Source organism: Pocillopora verrucosa, chromosome 5 (assembly GCF_036669915.1).
Source record: "Pocillopora verrucosa isolate sample1 chromosome 5, ASM3666991v2, whole genome shotgun sequence".
Lineage (NCBI taxonomy): Eukaryota > Metazoa > Cnidaria > Anthozoa > Scleractinia > Pocilloporidae > Pocillopora > Pocillopora verrucosa.
Genome location: NC_089316.1, coordinates 352,241 through 369,181, shown reverse-complemented (window position 1 = coordinate 369,181; position 16,941 = coordinate 352,241). Strand labels below are relative to the sequence as shown.

The window sequence follows — 16,941 nt, the reverse complement described above, 5'->3', positions numbered from 1 at the left end:
TCTTTTATTTTTTCTTGACATGATATAATTACAATATAATTTGCTTCAAAAACGTTAAAGGCTGGTCATATCATGGCAGATTTGAAGCTTAGCAGCTGGTAGTAAATGCATTGCTAAATTAGAAATGGCAACAACAGCAAATAGAAATATGCCAAAACATGAACTAAGTGTTATGCCTTTTCTTCTTCTTTATTTAACCTTATCAAATGATATGTAGGATGAAAGGTAAAAATACCTACATTGACAGTTATTCTTTTTTCAAGAATGCTGCAGTCTTGGACTGCTTGATTTCAAGCAGACATTATCTTTTCTAAGCCTGTTTTACACAAGGAAACTCTTAAGTCAAATTCTTATCCCATAACACATGTAAGCAAAATTCCTATTTTCAAATATACTTTTAACAACTGCAGAATTTGACAATAATTTCACTATTTCCAATGTATTTTTTTTTTCAACCGCACGGCGATCACACTTTTTGCTCTCATAGAGAGTAACCTCAATTTACACCTACATTACATCATTGAAGACCATGTTGTTACTCAATAAGTGCAGAAATCTTCTTCTTCTGCAGTAACTCTCAGCTGAGTCATAAGGCACTTTCTGGTAGAAAAACAACATGGCAAACAATGCTTGCACAGGTATATATACATTAGGGGGGTGTACAACACTCTGTCTTATTCATTCCACAATGGGAAAGTTGATCAGACATGGTCATTTTCAATAATATTGATAATACAGAAAAAGCAGTAACTTTGCCTTATCTCGTTGCCACTAAAACCTTGTCACTGCTAAGGAAAATCATTTTACACATCTAGTGAAACTAACAAAAACTGTTCCTTAACCATAATTGGTAGTACTCCTACCTCAACCAAATCAAAACTTTAGCATGCCTTTCACAAAAAGACATATTCTCAACTGTGGATGCAGAGGAAATTCAGTTTTACTTGTAAATGTAGTTTATGATTAGCAAAAGAAAATTAGGAGCTAGTGTATATTTATATCTATTTACTTGTAATGTTCATGTACTCTACAGCTGTACTCAACTACTATAGTGGTTAAAATTCAGTGTTTGGAGAGTCCATTCCCCATATCACACAAAATATTAGCTAAGACTGTCACATTGGCACTTGGGTTATCATTAATAGCCTTTCTCATAGCAGCTTCTGGCACAGATTCCCCAAATATGCCAACCAATCTCTCAAGTTTTAAATTCAATGTCTCCTGGTCTCTCTCAGGATGGTAAAATCTGCATTTAAGACCATAAGTACACTTCTTCAAATAAGGGCAAATTCGAGGGTGAGTAGCAGAGCCCTTTCGAAGAAAGTCCTCAAGATTGGGTCCATGTTTGCCCAGTGGGTCATCGGGAACCATAAACTTGTCCCCAACAAAAGAGTACATCAGTAATCTTTGTTCGATTGTCTCTCTCCATTTTGGATTTTCATTTGTCAAGTCTCTAAAGTTATCATTTGAGACAACCACACCATCTGTCTCTGCTGCAAGTTTGATGATAAAGCGGTCATCATAACAAACAATTCTTCTGCCATTCACTTTCCTGGATGGAGTGAAAACTAGGATACCATCACGCTCAAGACTGTACAGAATATCCTGATCTGTAATGGGTTTGTCCGGACGTGAGGCTTCCTTCCGCCATAATGGCACAAAAACTGTGATTTCTTTGTGTCCCCTTGCTCTAAACCACTCAACACACAGTTGAATGCCTCTACAGGAAAAGATATCTTGTCTTCCATGACTGTGCAAAAGAAAGGAAAAAAATTTCAATTTTTTGTATAGAAAACAGAACAGAGAAAGATGAAAGTCTACTTTATTATTATGTACTTTAGTGATAGGTTTAATTTGATCTGGTATATAATCATTTGAGGAGGATGTTCTGGCTATTTATAACAACTAAATTCCAGCATATTTGCATATGCAAGATGACAAAGAAACCCATTGTAAGATCAACAGGAACAGGAACTTGTCTATCAGCTCATTTTATTTCTTTTACTTGTACATTTTTTTATATTTGAGTAACAAATTCACATTCAAATGACAGACTCAAAAATTAATCTTCAAAAATGCACTAAGTAGTCTCTTCAAAAAATAGTTTCAGAAAAACTGTGTTGGTTCGAAACCAATATGTCGTGCAAGGGATGTTGCCCAACAAAGGAAGTTACTCAACCACAAGGATAATATTACACATTTGACCTTGTTTAAGCTCTGAAACAACTGCTCATGCTCAGAGTATATTCAAATTAGCTTCCTGTTCACAGATCTTATTTCAACAAAACAAAACTCTCTTGTTTCAGCATGTCACATTTTTTCTCCCACTAAAACAAAGTCCAATAATTTCGCAATTCCGCCACATTTTTCAGTCTTGTAAATCCCTAAACCTTGATCATGACCTATTCTAATCGCAAAGATTTTCAAATGTTGCAACTGCTTTAATCAAAGAAAATTTGTATTGATGGATATATGAAAACCTACATTAAAATAAAAAGTCCTTCCAAACTGAGCAGAAGTTACTCACCTCATAGCAACATTGCTCCCATCAATAACCACTGGTCTTAAGTTTGAAGACGAATTCCCCGAAACTTTCTTAGCACCAAGTATTTGTTGATACATCAGTTGTTCTTGTTCGTCAAGTCTGTCACTAGCACTGCTGCTTGCTTCTCTGTGGTTCTCATATGGAGATGGTCCAGGGTTACTGTAGGGCTGAACCTGCATTAAAGGGGGAACAGAAGGCCCTGCTCCTCTAGCAATTATATCAGGAGGACGTTCGAGAACTCTTTTTGTTCCTCTCGGAATAGCTTCGGGATAAAGTTCATGGTTTGGCCTAGGCATCGCAGAAGCCCCTTTTGCCATCAAATCTCTTTCCCAGCTGTGTTGAACACTAGGTACTGCAGCTCTGGGGTTCTCATAGCCAGCCCTTAACACATGAGCAGAGGTGTTTGGCGCTCCCCTGGCCACAACTTCTCTCCTAACAGGGTAAGGACCCATTGCTGAAGTAGGTTTGGGTTGTGCAGAAGCAGAAATTTGATAAGGCAACGATGCAGTTGTTTTCAGAAGTTCGTTCAAAAGCGTGTTCTGACTTACATCAGGTCCTAGCTTTTGGACAGCCTGGTCTATGACTTGGTTAGAATAGCCCAGCTTTCGTGCAAATTCCCTCAATTGAGGTTCGATGGCGGGCACGCTTGGCGGATGCGAAGTTGGAGGTGTACGCAACTTGTCTTCAATCGCCGACTGCGCCATCGTAACCGACACTGCACTGCCTTGAAGATGACAACTGTTTCGTGAAGTAAACTTTAACACAGCACTTGTAGTTTTTTCAAGTTCATCAAGTGATTTAAACAGAATTTCGTAGAAGCGCTCGCTGAACGGAACTTCTAACTCCAGCTCAGGATTACAAAGGGACTTAACATATTCCTAGAAAGGAAAGAGATTCCATGTAAGCTTCCAAAAGCAAGGCCCACAATAAACACACGCTCACAATGTTTTCTTATTTTTTTTGCGCTTTTCTTTGAAAGAATGTAATTATAATTTTATTCAGAAAACCCGAAGGAAAGCAGCTGGGAAATTAACTTCGTCTCTTTGATTGTCAGAGATTCGCATTTCACCCGTTGAGCACTTTGGGCTAGAAGCATGCTTTCTATCGAAATAAAATATGTTTCCAGCAGAAGAAGACAGAATAAGAGTTCCAAAATTCAAGCTTTTAAGAGGACAACCGCACGTAAACTCGCCGTTAAGCTTTTCATTTCAATGCGGAAGTTTTAAAAAGCCTTGTGACCTTCTCGTTGCGTTTCGCAAGAAGGAATTTTTTCTCTCGAAGATACGCGCTATAAACGACACAAACACAAGCGGCAATTCCTACTAACCTTTGCCTTATCCACATTGTCCTTCTCTCCTTTTAAAGCTAGCCACTGAGTTCCACTTTTAGCAGCGCTTTCCTCGGGCGAGCTGAATTGAACATCCACACTGAAGAGGAGCATAATTCGCTGAAACAAGCTGGCAACGAGGGAACGCTTTCCATGGCCAACACAAATTTCTTCGATAATATCGTTGTCCGCCATGTTCAATCGAAGGAAACTTTCCAGAAAATGATAACAGTGAAGATTAAAGTTCTTCTATAAGCGCCACCACAACGCCATAAGCGAAAACCTCGAATATCTACAAAGGAAGTTGAGGGCGGATTTGATCAGTCTTATAAATAATACTCTTTGTAGAAACGACAGGATTGGAGAATAGTGCTATGACGTCATGTCTTTCATAACAAGCAAGTATCTTAAGACTTCCTTTAGGGAGGGGTAAGGAGTACGTTGTTCAAAACAACGAAAAATTCACGGCAAGGCAATTTTCTTCCTCTGTAACTCTGTAACTCTGTAACTCTGTAAATTTACTACAGAAAACACGATCGATTTGAATTTTATAACATAAAGATACCAAAATACCTTGTATACATGTCTAAAATATTCCCCCCATACTCCCCTCCCTAACGTTCCGTTTGGAGGGTTTGTCATAAAACACGTAAGGAATATAAAGTCATGCAAGATAAATAGACTTCCTAGAAACTGGTTCAAAACATAAAAACTGACCAAGAAAGCTATAGCGTAACACATCTTTTGGTTTCAATGGCTGTTAATCAAGACCACCTATTAAAATAATTTATGACACGAGATAAAACGTGGTAAAATTTCCTGACTATGAAAACATCTGTTTAAGACAAAACCTATATTTATTCCGTGCACGTCTGTACTTTTTATCCTTGTCATCCAAACTAACTACAAAGCGTAAATCAAGTTATCGAAAAGCGCAGTTTGTCTATAAATGCAAGTATTTTATTGCGGAAAGTGGATCAGTGCACAAACTATGTTTGCCGCCGTCACGGCTGTCGGTCGTGCTGAAAAGGGGTGACTAGGGCATCAAAGTGCGTCAGATGATACCTAATCAACAACTCTAGAAATTTCTCTCTAAAAAAAGTGATTTTTTAAGGAAGACTTTGAAAGGAAAGTACAACAAAACGCGAGAGCGGACGAGGAACGCTGTTTCGAGAGGGACTTCAGTTTTCCATTCCAGTTGCGGAAAATATCTAAAATGAGAAGTGTTTAGCTTAGACTTCCGCTTTAAAAACGAAAATGCAGAGTTCTTTAATTCGGTTGCTAAACTGTACCAGTATTTTACCAAGAAACTGAAAGGACATGAAATAATATCGTCATCGCTAGTTTTTTTGACTGTTTTCTTATTTGTTCGAGAAATTACTGGAGTAATGTTATGCCCTCTTACTACTATTGTTGCTTAATTTGACTTACATGAGTTAAATTATCACGTAAAATACATTCATAATGACACACCTTGTATGGGAGTAGAAATGAATAGAGATTATGGATAAAGGCGCTGAGATTGTGGATTAAGCATTTCCCTTGAATATGTTATTAGAAAATTGTGAGCTCTTTCCGTCCATAATTGTATGCAAACAAGGCACTAAAACAAAACAGATCTTAAAATATCCTTTCCCCTCCAAATGTAAGAGGCCTCGAGGCATGTATCAAGAAAATTTCGTGCATAAAAGGTTTCCTTGCCGATTCACGGGTTTGAATCCGGGAGTCCCAAAAAAGAAATTTCGGTAAAGAAACGTATTCAAGATTTACTTACCTTTCTAGAATCTTTTTTGCCGTACAGTGGTCCCAAGGTTCGTCTAACAGCCAAAGAATGTCTCTCAACTGCGTGAAGTGAGACAAACAGGAAGAACATATTATAAATTGCACCATCTGTAATCTGATTGGCTAAATCTCTAACGGCCGCGCGAACGTGACGTTCGTGACGCAAAGCAGGATGAACCGTTTTGCGGTTTGATTGGTCAAATTCTGACACAGAGCATTGAAGATGCGACTGTTAGTTTTCGTCACGTCCATTACACTAAGTTCTGATTTTACGCGATCATTTCTATAGAGAAGTTTATTTTACACTTCGTCCCTATTGAGCTTGCTTCCCCCCTTAGTAAAAACTACATTCGGCTATGATTCAGTTCTTTTCATTTGGGAGGTCAATCCAACGCGCGTCAGTTATTGATAGTTTTGCACTCATTCACTGAAAACAATCAATTTTCCGTGAAACGTCGAACAGGAATGGTGAAGCAGCATACGCAATGTAAATCAACTTACATAAATTGTACGTTTTCCGAGAAAAATATGGTGGAATGGAAATAATTTGTCGCTGGTTTCCAAGCCTAGTAGATTGAATATCAATAAAACACAATGATGGTAGGCATTACTTACAATAGGCCTACGCAGTAGTCCGACTTGAAAAGGCGGCAGGGTGTAGTGATTTCGCTGTCATATTTAGATTTACCTCCCATAGGAAACTGTGACCGTGTAGGTTCGTGTATTGTCAGTAGATGAATTTTTAGAATATTTACAAACATTTACGGTCTGAAGGACAGGAAGTAAGTATTGATAGAGCTAGACTCGTTGATTAAAATTCACCGGGTTTGCTGATTCCCTTGGGCTGACTCATTACGAATTCAAGTCAATTCTACGTTTTCAAAGAATTCTTATTTCGAGCGTTTTTCGTCGTTTTCTTGAAGAAGACTGAAACCGTGGGTTGCAAGACAACGGGAAATGATAACGGTGGAGCGAAGGGAGGATGGAAGGGTTTTAAAAAGGAAGAGGAAGACAACTCACGAACAAGAATTTCGAATTTTATCCGCTAGAACTGTGGAGGATATGCAACACTGCGTAACAGTACAACGGGAAGCACGAGTTTCAGTCACCAGTTCCTGTGGAATAAATTTTTTTTTTCTGTAGAAAATTGTTATCTCGTGAGTGATGCAATTAATTAAATTAGCATTGTTCCATTCGGGTGGATTCAAACCTCAGCCAGTTCCGACTTCAAAGTCTTTCAACCAGCAATCATTTTTTTAGCGATCAGAACCATGATAGCGGTTCATAGGTTACAAGCAAACTGCGAGTTGTTCTTTTTTAACCGTTTGCATTTTTTATTCGTACTTTTAACGCGTGGGTGGTTTCTATTTCACTCAACCCTCCTCTGCACGAATCTTAAACTTACTTCTTATCAGTGGCCTTGGCTAGTTGTTTGAGATGCTTGGCTCCGAGGTTGTACGATTGCCCGATTCCTTACAGTGAGAGAAATGTTTAGCTTCTTCAGAATGGTTGAATACAAATCATTATTCCATTTTCTAGAGAGCGCGATCAAGTTTAAATAGTGTTCGAATACCTCTTTGTTAGGAAAAGAATCATTATCATTCTTTTGAAAAGTATGACACATGATTACAGCAAAAGAAAGAGAAAATCACAAGCGTCAAGTTCTAAGATGCCTTAACACCATTCCTATTAAACATTCATCCGTATGGGTCGGCTTTAAAAAAATTTTTCTTGACACGGCCATGAAAGAGGGAGAAAAGTTTTTTCTCTAGATCGAAAGCGGTGAAGTTCTCTTGAAGGAACTCGCTCAACCACAAGGAATAATCTTTTGACGACCCTAGGCCTGTTCAAGCTTCACATTAATTGCACATGTTCAGAGCATAGAAAATATTAACTTCCTGTTCGTCAAAACTAACTGAGTCAGCTCCCAATGACTGAAACCTTACGCTTACTCGAACCAATATCGATTTTCCACCATGCATTAACTTTAATTTCAACGTCGGTTTCTCAAATCATTGATGACTCGAACTTCCGCCGGATTTCGTTTCCCTCGTTAAGGTCATTTTTTTTTTCATAAAACTCTACTATCGAAAAGTCGAACCAAGTTTGTCACAACGACGGAATGACAGGTCCAAATTTAGAGTGCTGCTGTCCAACTCCTTGCTTTAATTCAAACAATCGTGTATCCTATCTTTTTGTTTCCCTGGTATTATACGAAGAGATATTTACTGAATTATTTAGTTACTATTTTAGTGATTTGTGTATATATAGTTTTAGTTAAGACTCATTGAATTTGAAGTCCGAAGATATTAATTTTGGGTATATATCCTATCGCCTAGAGTTTCCTAATTGTAACTGTCTTGTCTAACTTCCAGAAGAGGATAAGGTTAGTTTCTTTAACCCACACTTTAGTTCTTGCGTGTTTTGGCTTTATCAGACAAATATTGATTGTTTACTGAATCGGAAGCATTGAAAATGCTGTTGTTCATTTGTGAGATCATTCTTGTAAAAGTTTTGTGGTTGGTGTTCTAACAACAAATGTTCAATCTTCCAAAATGAAGTGGCCAGCGTTCCCACCAATGGTGAATGTAAAAGCGGGTACAGTGGATTTCGCATTAAGAGAGTGTAACCGATGAGAGTTGCTCAGAGTTTGTAAGAATCAATTAGAGTCGATCAATCAGTCGGAGAACAAAGATTTAAGAAGACCGAGAAGGGTAGGTAGGTAGTCTTTCGCTAAGCCTAGTATAAGTTCTGCAACTAGTTTCCCCTGTCATTGCGACGATTTTAAATAGCAACTTATTCAAATTTCATTAATTTATTAATAAACTCTTTCAATTTTTCATCCTCATTCTTTAATTCTGATTTTTTTTGCCACAGTTGCGTGCAAACATTTCCTCCACTTAACAACTCCGTGGGAGCACATTCCTGTAAACTTTCTGAGAATAAAGGCGAAATGTGTCACAACATAATTACAAGTCGATATGTTTATGGTGACCAATCAATGTTGGAATTTGGTGAAAGGGAAACTGGGAACTCTCATAGCTTTCTCAAACTGATTGAAATCACGCCAAAATACACGGCTCGTAATGAGAGACTTGTTCTGTCACTACCACTTCCCACAGGGTGGTAAATCTTTAAAGTAACCTGAAAAACGTCGGATTTGACGTAGCTTGTGAGGATATTTGTACTAAGTCGTTTGCAAAAGAGAAATCGATTTAAATAGAGATGCACCGGCCTAAGTATTCGACAACGACATGATAGAATGCTCAAGCTCCAAGTTTGATTCTGCAATGGTGGCTTTGCTCCTGAGTGCTTTTAATAGTACGATCTCCCTGGAAGTTGTAACACCAGCATCACCAAATCCTTTACTTGAACAAGTTACCCTCATCATTAACTTATATCCTTTTGAGAATTAATGAACGCTCTGGCTTTCACGAGGTCCTTGTGCTGTGTGCATGTCTATGCGGTGCCTCTGTCCTCTCAGGTAACATTAACGAGCCTCAAGGATTTTTTGCGCATAGTTTGGTTTCTCTTCAATGAAAGCGAGAGTTAATTTGCTAAACAGCCAGATGTTACCTATCGTGGGCATTATAAGAAGAGCTCTCTTCCTTAAATGCTCTTCAGTCTGGGGTGTGATTAAAAAGACGCTATTTTTCAGGCTTAAAATTAAGCCTCGTTTTCCGGACTCTTCCTTATTACTTTTCAAAAATAAATCCTTCAGTATGAAGACAAATTAGAGTACGGACTGATGTGAACGACTGATGTGAACATGTCACCTTTTGCCTTATCCTTTCACTGAGTATGGTGGAAAACTGCATAAAGAGTAAAACTTTGATAAACTTGAAGTTCGCTTTGGCGAGCGTTACATGTAATAGATCATTTTCTCCTTGAACGAGAGATATTCTGGCAATGACATCTGCGAAGCAGACAGAATTTTCAGTAGCCTTAGTTGAGGCAAAAGTTAACTTTCTTTGTTTGCTCAGAGTCCTTATACTATTCATTGTTTACATCGAGTTCACATTGTGCAAAAGACGACTGGTCGACAGTTATGGGAGTAGCTAATTACCATTGGTCTTGAGAGCGAGGTCCTGTCCGAATTGAATCCTGGGACCGCTGGAATTAAATTCGACGATTGTGCGCATTATACTTAAACATAAATGGTACACTAGCCACGAACCACGACCCAGAACCCACTAAAAAACCAGCTGCTTCTGAATAACTCTGCGAAGTCTGTTTTTTTCATCCGAATGCGTCTTTGTGATAGCGATAATTTCGAAGTTTTGTTTGATTATGCATTAACTTTTAAGGATGCGAACTTGTTTAACAGAGACGGAACAGTATGGTGGCCCTAGAGGACAATTTTTGTATGGCTTAACAACAACTAAGCACTTTATTACCAAAATAGAGAAACTATGGACTACAGAAAAAGGATAATTGGTACAGATAATTGTGGCTTACCAGCAACACTAAGTCTAATTGTTTAATAGTGCTCACAACACCAAGAAACACCTCATTCACAAGATGATGCATTAATATGTAGCCCTACTTTCTACAAAAAGATGAGAGATCTGACTTAACATTATTTCAATAATTACTTTCTAGTCTTTTGTGACCAGTGCTGACGAGTGTCTGAACTTTCTACTGTAAAAAAAAGTTTTGCCAATTTAGGGGTAAAACAGCAAACTGGCCCAGAAATAATTAAGTAACATTTAAAATGTTACTAAAATGAGAAAAATTTGCACAAAATATGGAAGACAGCGCAGTTTTGCCAATCTTGTGTTAAGAAGCACAAATGGCCCAAAACTTTTGTCGTTTTTTTCTGGTTCAGAAATAATGCTTTTATGGTGATGGCTTGCCTTTGGCAGAATCAACAGTTTTTTATTGAAGAAGATCCAACCTACATTTGTTATGTTTATATCATTTACTAGAAGTTTTTAAGTAGTAACCGGAACTTACTGTTTGTCTATTACGCTTTCATTAACATGTCTACTAAAAAAACTAAAATCTAAGGATTTTCACACGAGGGAAACATCGGGCACTAACCATCACAATACACAGATAATCAGTGTTCCTTCTTTGGTGTTGTTTCCTTAAGCCTCAGATTGGGAAGTCTACCGTCATCTCGCCACCGGGAAGACTCGCCACTAGGAAGACTCGCCCCCAAGGCAATCTTGCCACCATCAAGTCTTCCTGGTGGCAAGGTGTCTGAATACCGATTGGGCTCGTATTGCACCACAACGAAGATAATGCAACACTTGGGCCAGGCGAGGACTCTAGGGTAAACACCCAAGTTTTGAGCTCGTAGGAAGACTATGAGGGTCGTCATGTAGTAAAAGCCGAACCCAATGAACACGTGCCATAGAGTGTGTCCAAAGATGACAATGGCGACACTGTGGTTACCATGTTGCACACATACCACCTCATCAAGGATCCAGAAGAGGTACGCCAGTATAACTGAGATGATGGTTTTCCATACTAGATTGAACATTGCTTGTCGCCTCGGGTGTCCTGGCGTTCCTAAGTGGTCCCGTAGGCACCAAATGATCATCAATCCGATTAAAGCGAAAATCCAAATCCCATCAAATGTGATCCAAGAGATCCAAGACTGCTCTAAAGTAATTCCCAAAACATGAGCAAAGAATGGGTAAATAGAGAAGAACATGATCAGCAAGTAGGAGGATATCTTGTAACATAGGTGTTCTTCTTCGGGGATGCAACTCATGTAAACAATGTTGATGGCCTGGAGGAAGTTAAGTTGGACATCAAGGACTCGGTAGAAGCCCTCCCACAAATTCCAATGGAAGCAGCAACTGGATATGCCATAGCCGAACATAGCAGAGTACAGAAACTTGCCTCCTTCGGTTATTCTCGTGGACAGCAACATACCAGAGAGACCAAGAGCAGCGACGAACAAGCATGCAAACATTGGCGGCGGTTCTTTTACAGGACCCATCGGTGCAAACACGCTTGACCAACATGTTCCAATGTGAGGTTTTGTAAAAGTCTGATTGTTGCCCATTTTCTAGGGAAACAATGTTTAGAAGTTTATTATGTGGGGTAAACGTTACCATATAATCGTTGGAAGGTCCATTTTTAGGCTTGGGTAATGTTATTATTCAAGTTTTCCAAGTTTTAACGAGACAGGCTTTTTCTGATAGTATTTCTAATAGAAAATATAGGAAGCATGAAGAACACTCCCAACACAATCAACACGATCGTAGTTGTCTCAGTTATCGCAACCCAACTCCCACTTCACCCCAGACTACGGCATTGACTACACATGCCATGTCCGTAAGTGGAATGGGAACTAGTAATTTCGGGTCATGCATTTAGAGCGAAAAACGTATTGCGCAACTTTCTGCCTATCCCAACTTATAGGCCGAGGCAACTCCTACCTCAATGAGGATGGCGAACTGTAATATATATATATATATGCTTTATTAAATTCTCCTATTGAGGCTTTTCAGAACTTGATTTGTAAAAAATTATATTGGAAGAATAATAATTTATAGTAATATTTTAATGCATATAATAGTTATATTTAAAAACTATATAAGTACTCCTAAAAAACACTCACAAAAACTAGTTTAAATCTTAGAAAAGAGTGAATACATCTAACGCTCTCGGGCAGATTGTTCCATACTGTAACTGCTCTATACAAGAAACTGCGCCGACCTGCAGATGAACAGTACTTCGGAATCTGCAACAGATTCTTAATTCTGTTGTTGCGGCCGTGGATGTCTGATCTTAAGATAAACCTGTCACTCAAGTACGATGGAGCTAGACCTTTGAGGCACTTAGAAGCCATAGCAGCATCTCTTAATCTTAGCATCTGAAGCGCTGAGAGCCAGTATAAGTGTTTCAAAGCTGGCGTTATATGATCGTGTTTCTTAGTGTTATAACACGTGCAGCATAGTTTCCTCTAACATGAGCCTGGCACTAAATACGTTTATCCGCTCTAAAAGACGTGCGCATGACGTAAAAAGGCTGTGACAAGAACCTCGGTTCTTAGAAAAGGGCTTTTTTTCTGTTGCCTTTTTTTCTATGAAACGCCATCTGAAATTCTTTGTTAATATTTGAGACAAGATGTCTTGCATAATTTCGCTTAAACTTTAGGAACTTTAAGACACGAAAGCCTCTTACGCGCGATTTTCGCTATTCAGAATAGCGGTACACAGTTTCTGACTTCATTTGGAATTCATGAGTCGGAAGATAGATTTGATTTGATCTATCAACGCCTTGCAAAATTTGATAAGCAAAAGTTCATTGTTTAATGGACTCGTTGGTTAAGTCAGAATTAAAATTGACTTCGTGAGCGTCGCACAACAAAATATACTTCCATATCGAGATTTAATTTGATCTATCAACGCTTTGCACAAGTAGGTAAATCTTCCCAACTTTATTTTGTAAGCATAAACAGAATGTTACGCGTACACTAACCATATTTGTAGAGATTAGTATAATGACTCATGACCCATGGTGGCTAAGCCAAGGACCGAGAACTCTTTATTTGCATTATGGAAGGATCCAGATTTTAATATTGATTAAAAGTCTTTGTATAAACGACAGGATTGGAGAATAGCAATATGACGTCTTGTCATTTCATAACAAACAAATTTCTTAAGACTTCCTTTAGGGAGGGGTAAGTAGTGCCTTGTGCAAAACCAAAATTTTTAGGACAAATTTACGGCAAAACCATTTCCACTGTGGTAAATATACAACAGAAAACGCGATCAATTTAAATCTACAACAAAAATATACTAAAATACTTGGTATCCACATCTTAAATATTCCCTCCATACTACCCCCTCTAACGTTCCGTTTGACTGAGATAAATAGACTCCCTAGAACTGGTTCAAAACGTATAAACTTACCAAGAAAGCTGTAGCGTATCACTTGTTTTGGTTTCAATGGCTGCTAATCGAGACCGCCCATTAAAATAATTATTACACGAGATAAAACGTGGTAAAATTTCCTGACTGTAAAGACATCTTTTAAGGACAAAACTCTTCTTTATTCGGTGCACGTCTGTACTTTTTATCCTTGCCATCTAAACTAAATTATCGAATTCATCGAAAAGCGCGGTTTCTCTGCGGATGCAAGTATTTTATTGCGAAACGTGGGTCAGTGCACAAACTACGTTTGCCCCTACCTTTTGCTGCTATTTTTCTAACTGTTTTCTTACTTGTTCGAGAAATTACTGGAGCAATGTTCTGCCCTCTTATTGTTATTGTTGCTTCATTTTACTTACATGAGTTGAATTATCACACAGATACATTTATTATGAAACGCCTTGTATAAGAGTAAAAATGAATAGAGATCATGGGTAAAGTTGGGAGCATTCCCCTTAAATTCGTTATCAGAAAAGTGTGAGCTCTTTCCGTCTGAAATTGTATGCAAACAAACAAGATACGAGAACAAAACAGATCTTAAAATATTCTTTGCCCTCCAAATGTAACAGGCCTCAAGGCATGTATCAAGAATAGTTTGGGCAGCAGAGGTTTCCTTCACGGGTTTGATTGTGGGAATCAGTAAAGAACATTTCGGTAAAAAAGAATGCTCTTACGATTTACTTACCTTGCTAGTAACTTTTTTCCATACAGTGGCCCCAAAGTTCGTCAAACATGTACAGACATGAACAGTTTTCTGAACTGCATGAAATGATACAAACGGGAAGAACGTATCATGAATTGTACCATCTGTAATCTGATTGGTTGAATCTTTGACGGTTGCTAGAACGTGACACTCGTGACACTTAGAATGATGAATCGTTCTGTGATTTGTATTGTCAAATATCACGGACTCAGATCAATGGAAGATGCGGCTCCTAGTTTTCGTCACGTCCATTACACTAAGTTCAGACGTTTACATTTGTTTATAAAAGTTTATTTATCACTTCATCCCTGTTGAGCTTGTTTCCCCCCTTAGTAAAAACTGCACTCAGCTATAATTCGGTTTTTTCATTTGGAAAGTCAATCGAACGCGCGTATTTATTGATAGTTTTGCACTCATTCACTTAACACATCAAGAAACGTCGAACAGAAATGGTGAAGAGGTACACGCAATATAAATGAGCTTACGTAAATCGTGCCCTTTGCGAGAAAAGTATGATGAAATTGAAATAATTTGTCGCTGGTTTCCAAGTCTAATAGATTGAATATCAATAAAACACAATGATGATAGGCATTACTTACAATAGGCCTACACAGTAGTTCGACTTGAAATGGCGGCAGGGTGTAATGACCACACTGTCAGTTAGATTTACCTCTGCTAGGAAACTGTGACCGTGTAGGTTCGTGTATTGTCAGTAGATGAATTTTCAGAATATTTCTCAACATTTACTGTCTGAAGGACAGGAATTAAACCCAGTCTAGTATTGATATTGGTAGAGCAAGACTCGTTGATTAAAATTCTCCGGGTTTGCTGATTCCCTTAGACTGACTCATTACGAATTCAAGTCAATGCTACATTTTCAAAGTCTTATTTTGAGCGATTTTCGTCGTTTACTCGAAGAGGACTGAAATCGTGGGTGGCAAGACGACGTGAAAAGATGACGGCGGAGCGAAGGGAGGATGGAAGGGTTTTAAAAAGGAAAGGAAGACAACAAGAACCAGAATTTCGAATTTAATCCGCTAGAACTGTGGAGGATATGCAACACTGCGTAGCCCAACAGTACAATGGAAAGCACGAGTTTCAGTCATCAGTTCCTGCAAAATAGCATCTCTTTTCTTTAAGAAATCGTTATCACGTAAGTAAGGCAATGAATTAAGTTAGCACTGTTTCATTCGGGTGGATTCAAACCTCAGCCAGTTTCGACTTCAAAGCCTTCCAACCAGCAATCATTTTTTTAGCGAGCAGAACCATGATAGCGGTTCATAGGTTACAAGCAAACTGCGAGTTGTCCTTTTTTGATTCGTGCTTTTAACACGTGGGTGGTTTCTATTTCACTCAATCCTCCTCTGCACGGATCGATTTACTTACCTTTCTAGAATTTTTTTTTCCGTACAGTGGTCCCAAGGTTCGTTTAACAACCAAAAAATGTTTCTCGACTGCATGGTGTGAGACAAACAGGAAGAACACAGTTTAAATTGTACCGTCTGTAATCGGATTGGCTGAATCTATAACGGTTGCGTGAACGTGACACTTAGAGGGATGAACCGCTCTATGATTTTATTGGTCAAATTGTGACACAGGGCAGTGGAAGATGCGTTTGCTAATTTTCGTCACGTTCATTACACGAAGTTCTGATGTTTCCGCGATCATCTCTAAAGAGAAGTTTATTTTACACTTCATCTCTCTTGAGTTTGCTACTCCCCCACAGTAAAAACTGCATTCAGCTATAATTCGGTTCCTTAATTATAATTTGGTTTCGATTTCACTCAACCCTCCTGTGCACTGATCTTAACCTCACTTCTTATGGCCAATGGCTGGTTGTTTGAGATGCTCGGCACCGTGGCTGTACGACTGCCCGATTCCTTACAGGAGTGTGCGCAAAGATCAAATAAACAATCAAAATTTAAGAATTTGTTCAAGCTTAGCGTGGGTATATCGAGTTATGGATGCACGCGGGAAGTTTGGAGAACACGAAAAATGCGTAAGAGTAGCTCGAGGCGCAGCCGAGAGCAACTCTAGCTTTTTGAGTGCTCTCCAAACTTCCCAAGTGCATCCACAACTCGATATACGCACAGCTAGAAGCATGAGCAAATTCATTTATAACAGAGTGACAACAAGGATCTGCGCGAAGAAGCCTTTTATTGCGATAGAGACCAAAATTCTCACAACGCACAAAAAAAAGTAAACAAACGTCCCTATTGGCTGGTCAAAAACACGCCACATTTTTTACTTTGGTTTGAGCGAGGACATTTAAGCCATTTAACCGATAACAGTGAATGAAAAGCAGAAAATCTACGGGGAAAATGGAGAAAATCAAAGCCAGATGAACTCAAATGACACTAAAAAATGTTTTAAAAGTCAAAGACCCGAAGTTATCAAGGGTTTTGATTGTTCAAAATAATGTTTACGCTGCCGTGCACGGTACAATTGGAGAAGACAGACTGCAGGAAACTTGCAGTTTTCTCCTGGGCAACCACCACACTGTTATTTGACGAACAGTTAAGGCTGCAGCAGAAGACTCAGATTGGCTGCGAACACTGTATTGCTCACGTCATCTTATTTACGCACGGCCGTGCGTAAATAAAGATTTTGTTCATGGCGGCTCAATGGGACTTATATAGGGCAAGCACGCGCGCTATGTTATAAGAGTTATTAATCAAAATCAGTGTTCTAA

At 38.7% G+C, this 16,941-nt stretch overlaps 2 protein-coding genes across 3 annotated transcripts; both read right to left on the bottom strand.

Moving 5' to 3' along the window:
* Nucleotides 1-117: 117 nt before the first annotated feature.
* LOC131790942 (endoribonuclease ZC3H12A-like) lies at nt 118-5,720 on the bottom strand. The gene is made up of 4 exons (XM_059108236.2): nt 5,647-5,720; nt 3,873-4,164; nt 2,528-3,423; nt 118-1,750 (listed from the first exon to the last, which is right to left on the bottom strand). Exons 2-4 carry the CDS (start codon nt 4,065-4,067, stop codon nt 1,063-1,065), a joined length of 1,779 nt encoding a protein of 592 aa, XP_058964219.1. The 5' UTR covers nt 4,068-4,164; nt 5,647-5,720; the 3' UTR covers nt 118-1,062.
* Nucleotides 5,721-10,540: 4,820 nt separating this feature from the next.
* LOC131790908 (uncharacterized) lies at nt 10,541-15,654 on the bottom strand. Of its 2 annotated transcripts, XM_066167688.1 has the most exons (3): nt 15,636-15,654; nt 14,232-14,305; nt 10,541-11,676 (listed from the first exon to the last, which is right to left on the bottom strand). In XM_066167688.1, the coding sequence occupies exon 3, from the start codon at nt 11,671-11,673 to the stop codon at nt 10,717-10,719; it is 957 nt and encodes a 318-aa protein (XP_066023785.1). In that variant the 5' UTR covers nt 11,674-11,676; nt 14,232-14,305; nt 15,636-15,654; the 3' UTR covers nt 10,541-10,716. The 2 variants fall into 2 exon arrangements, with proteins under 2 accessions (XP_066023785.1, XP_058964162.1); XM_059108179.2 differs by lacking the exon at nt 15,636-15,654 and having other exon boundaries at nt 14,232-14,369.
* Between the last annotated feature and the right edge of the window lie 1,287 nt (nt 15,655-16,941).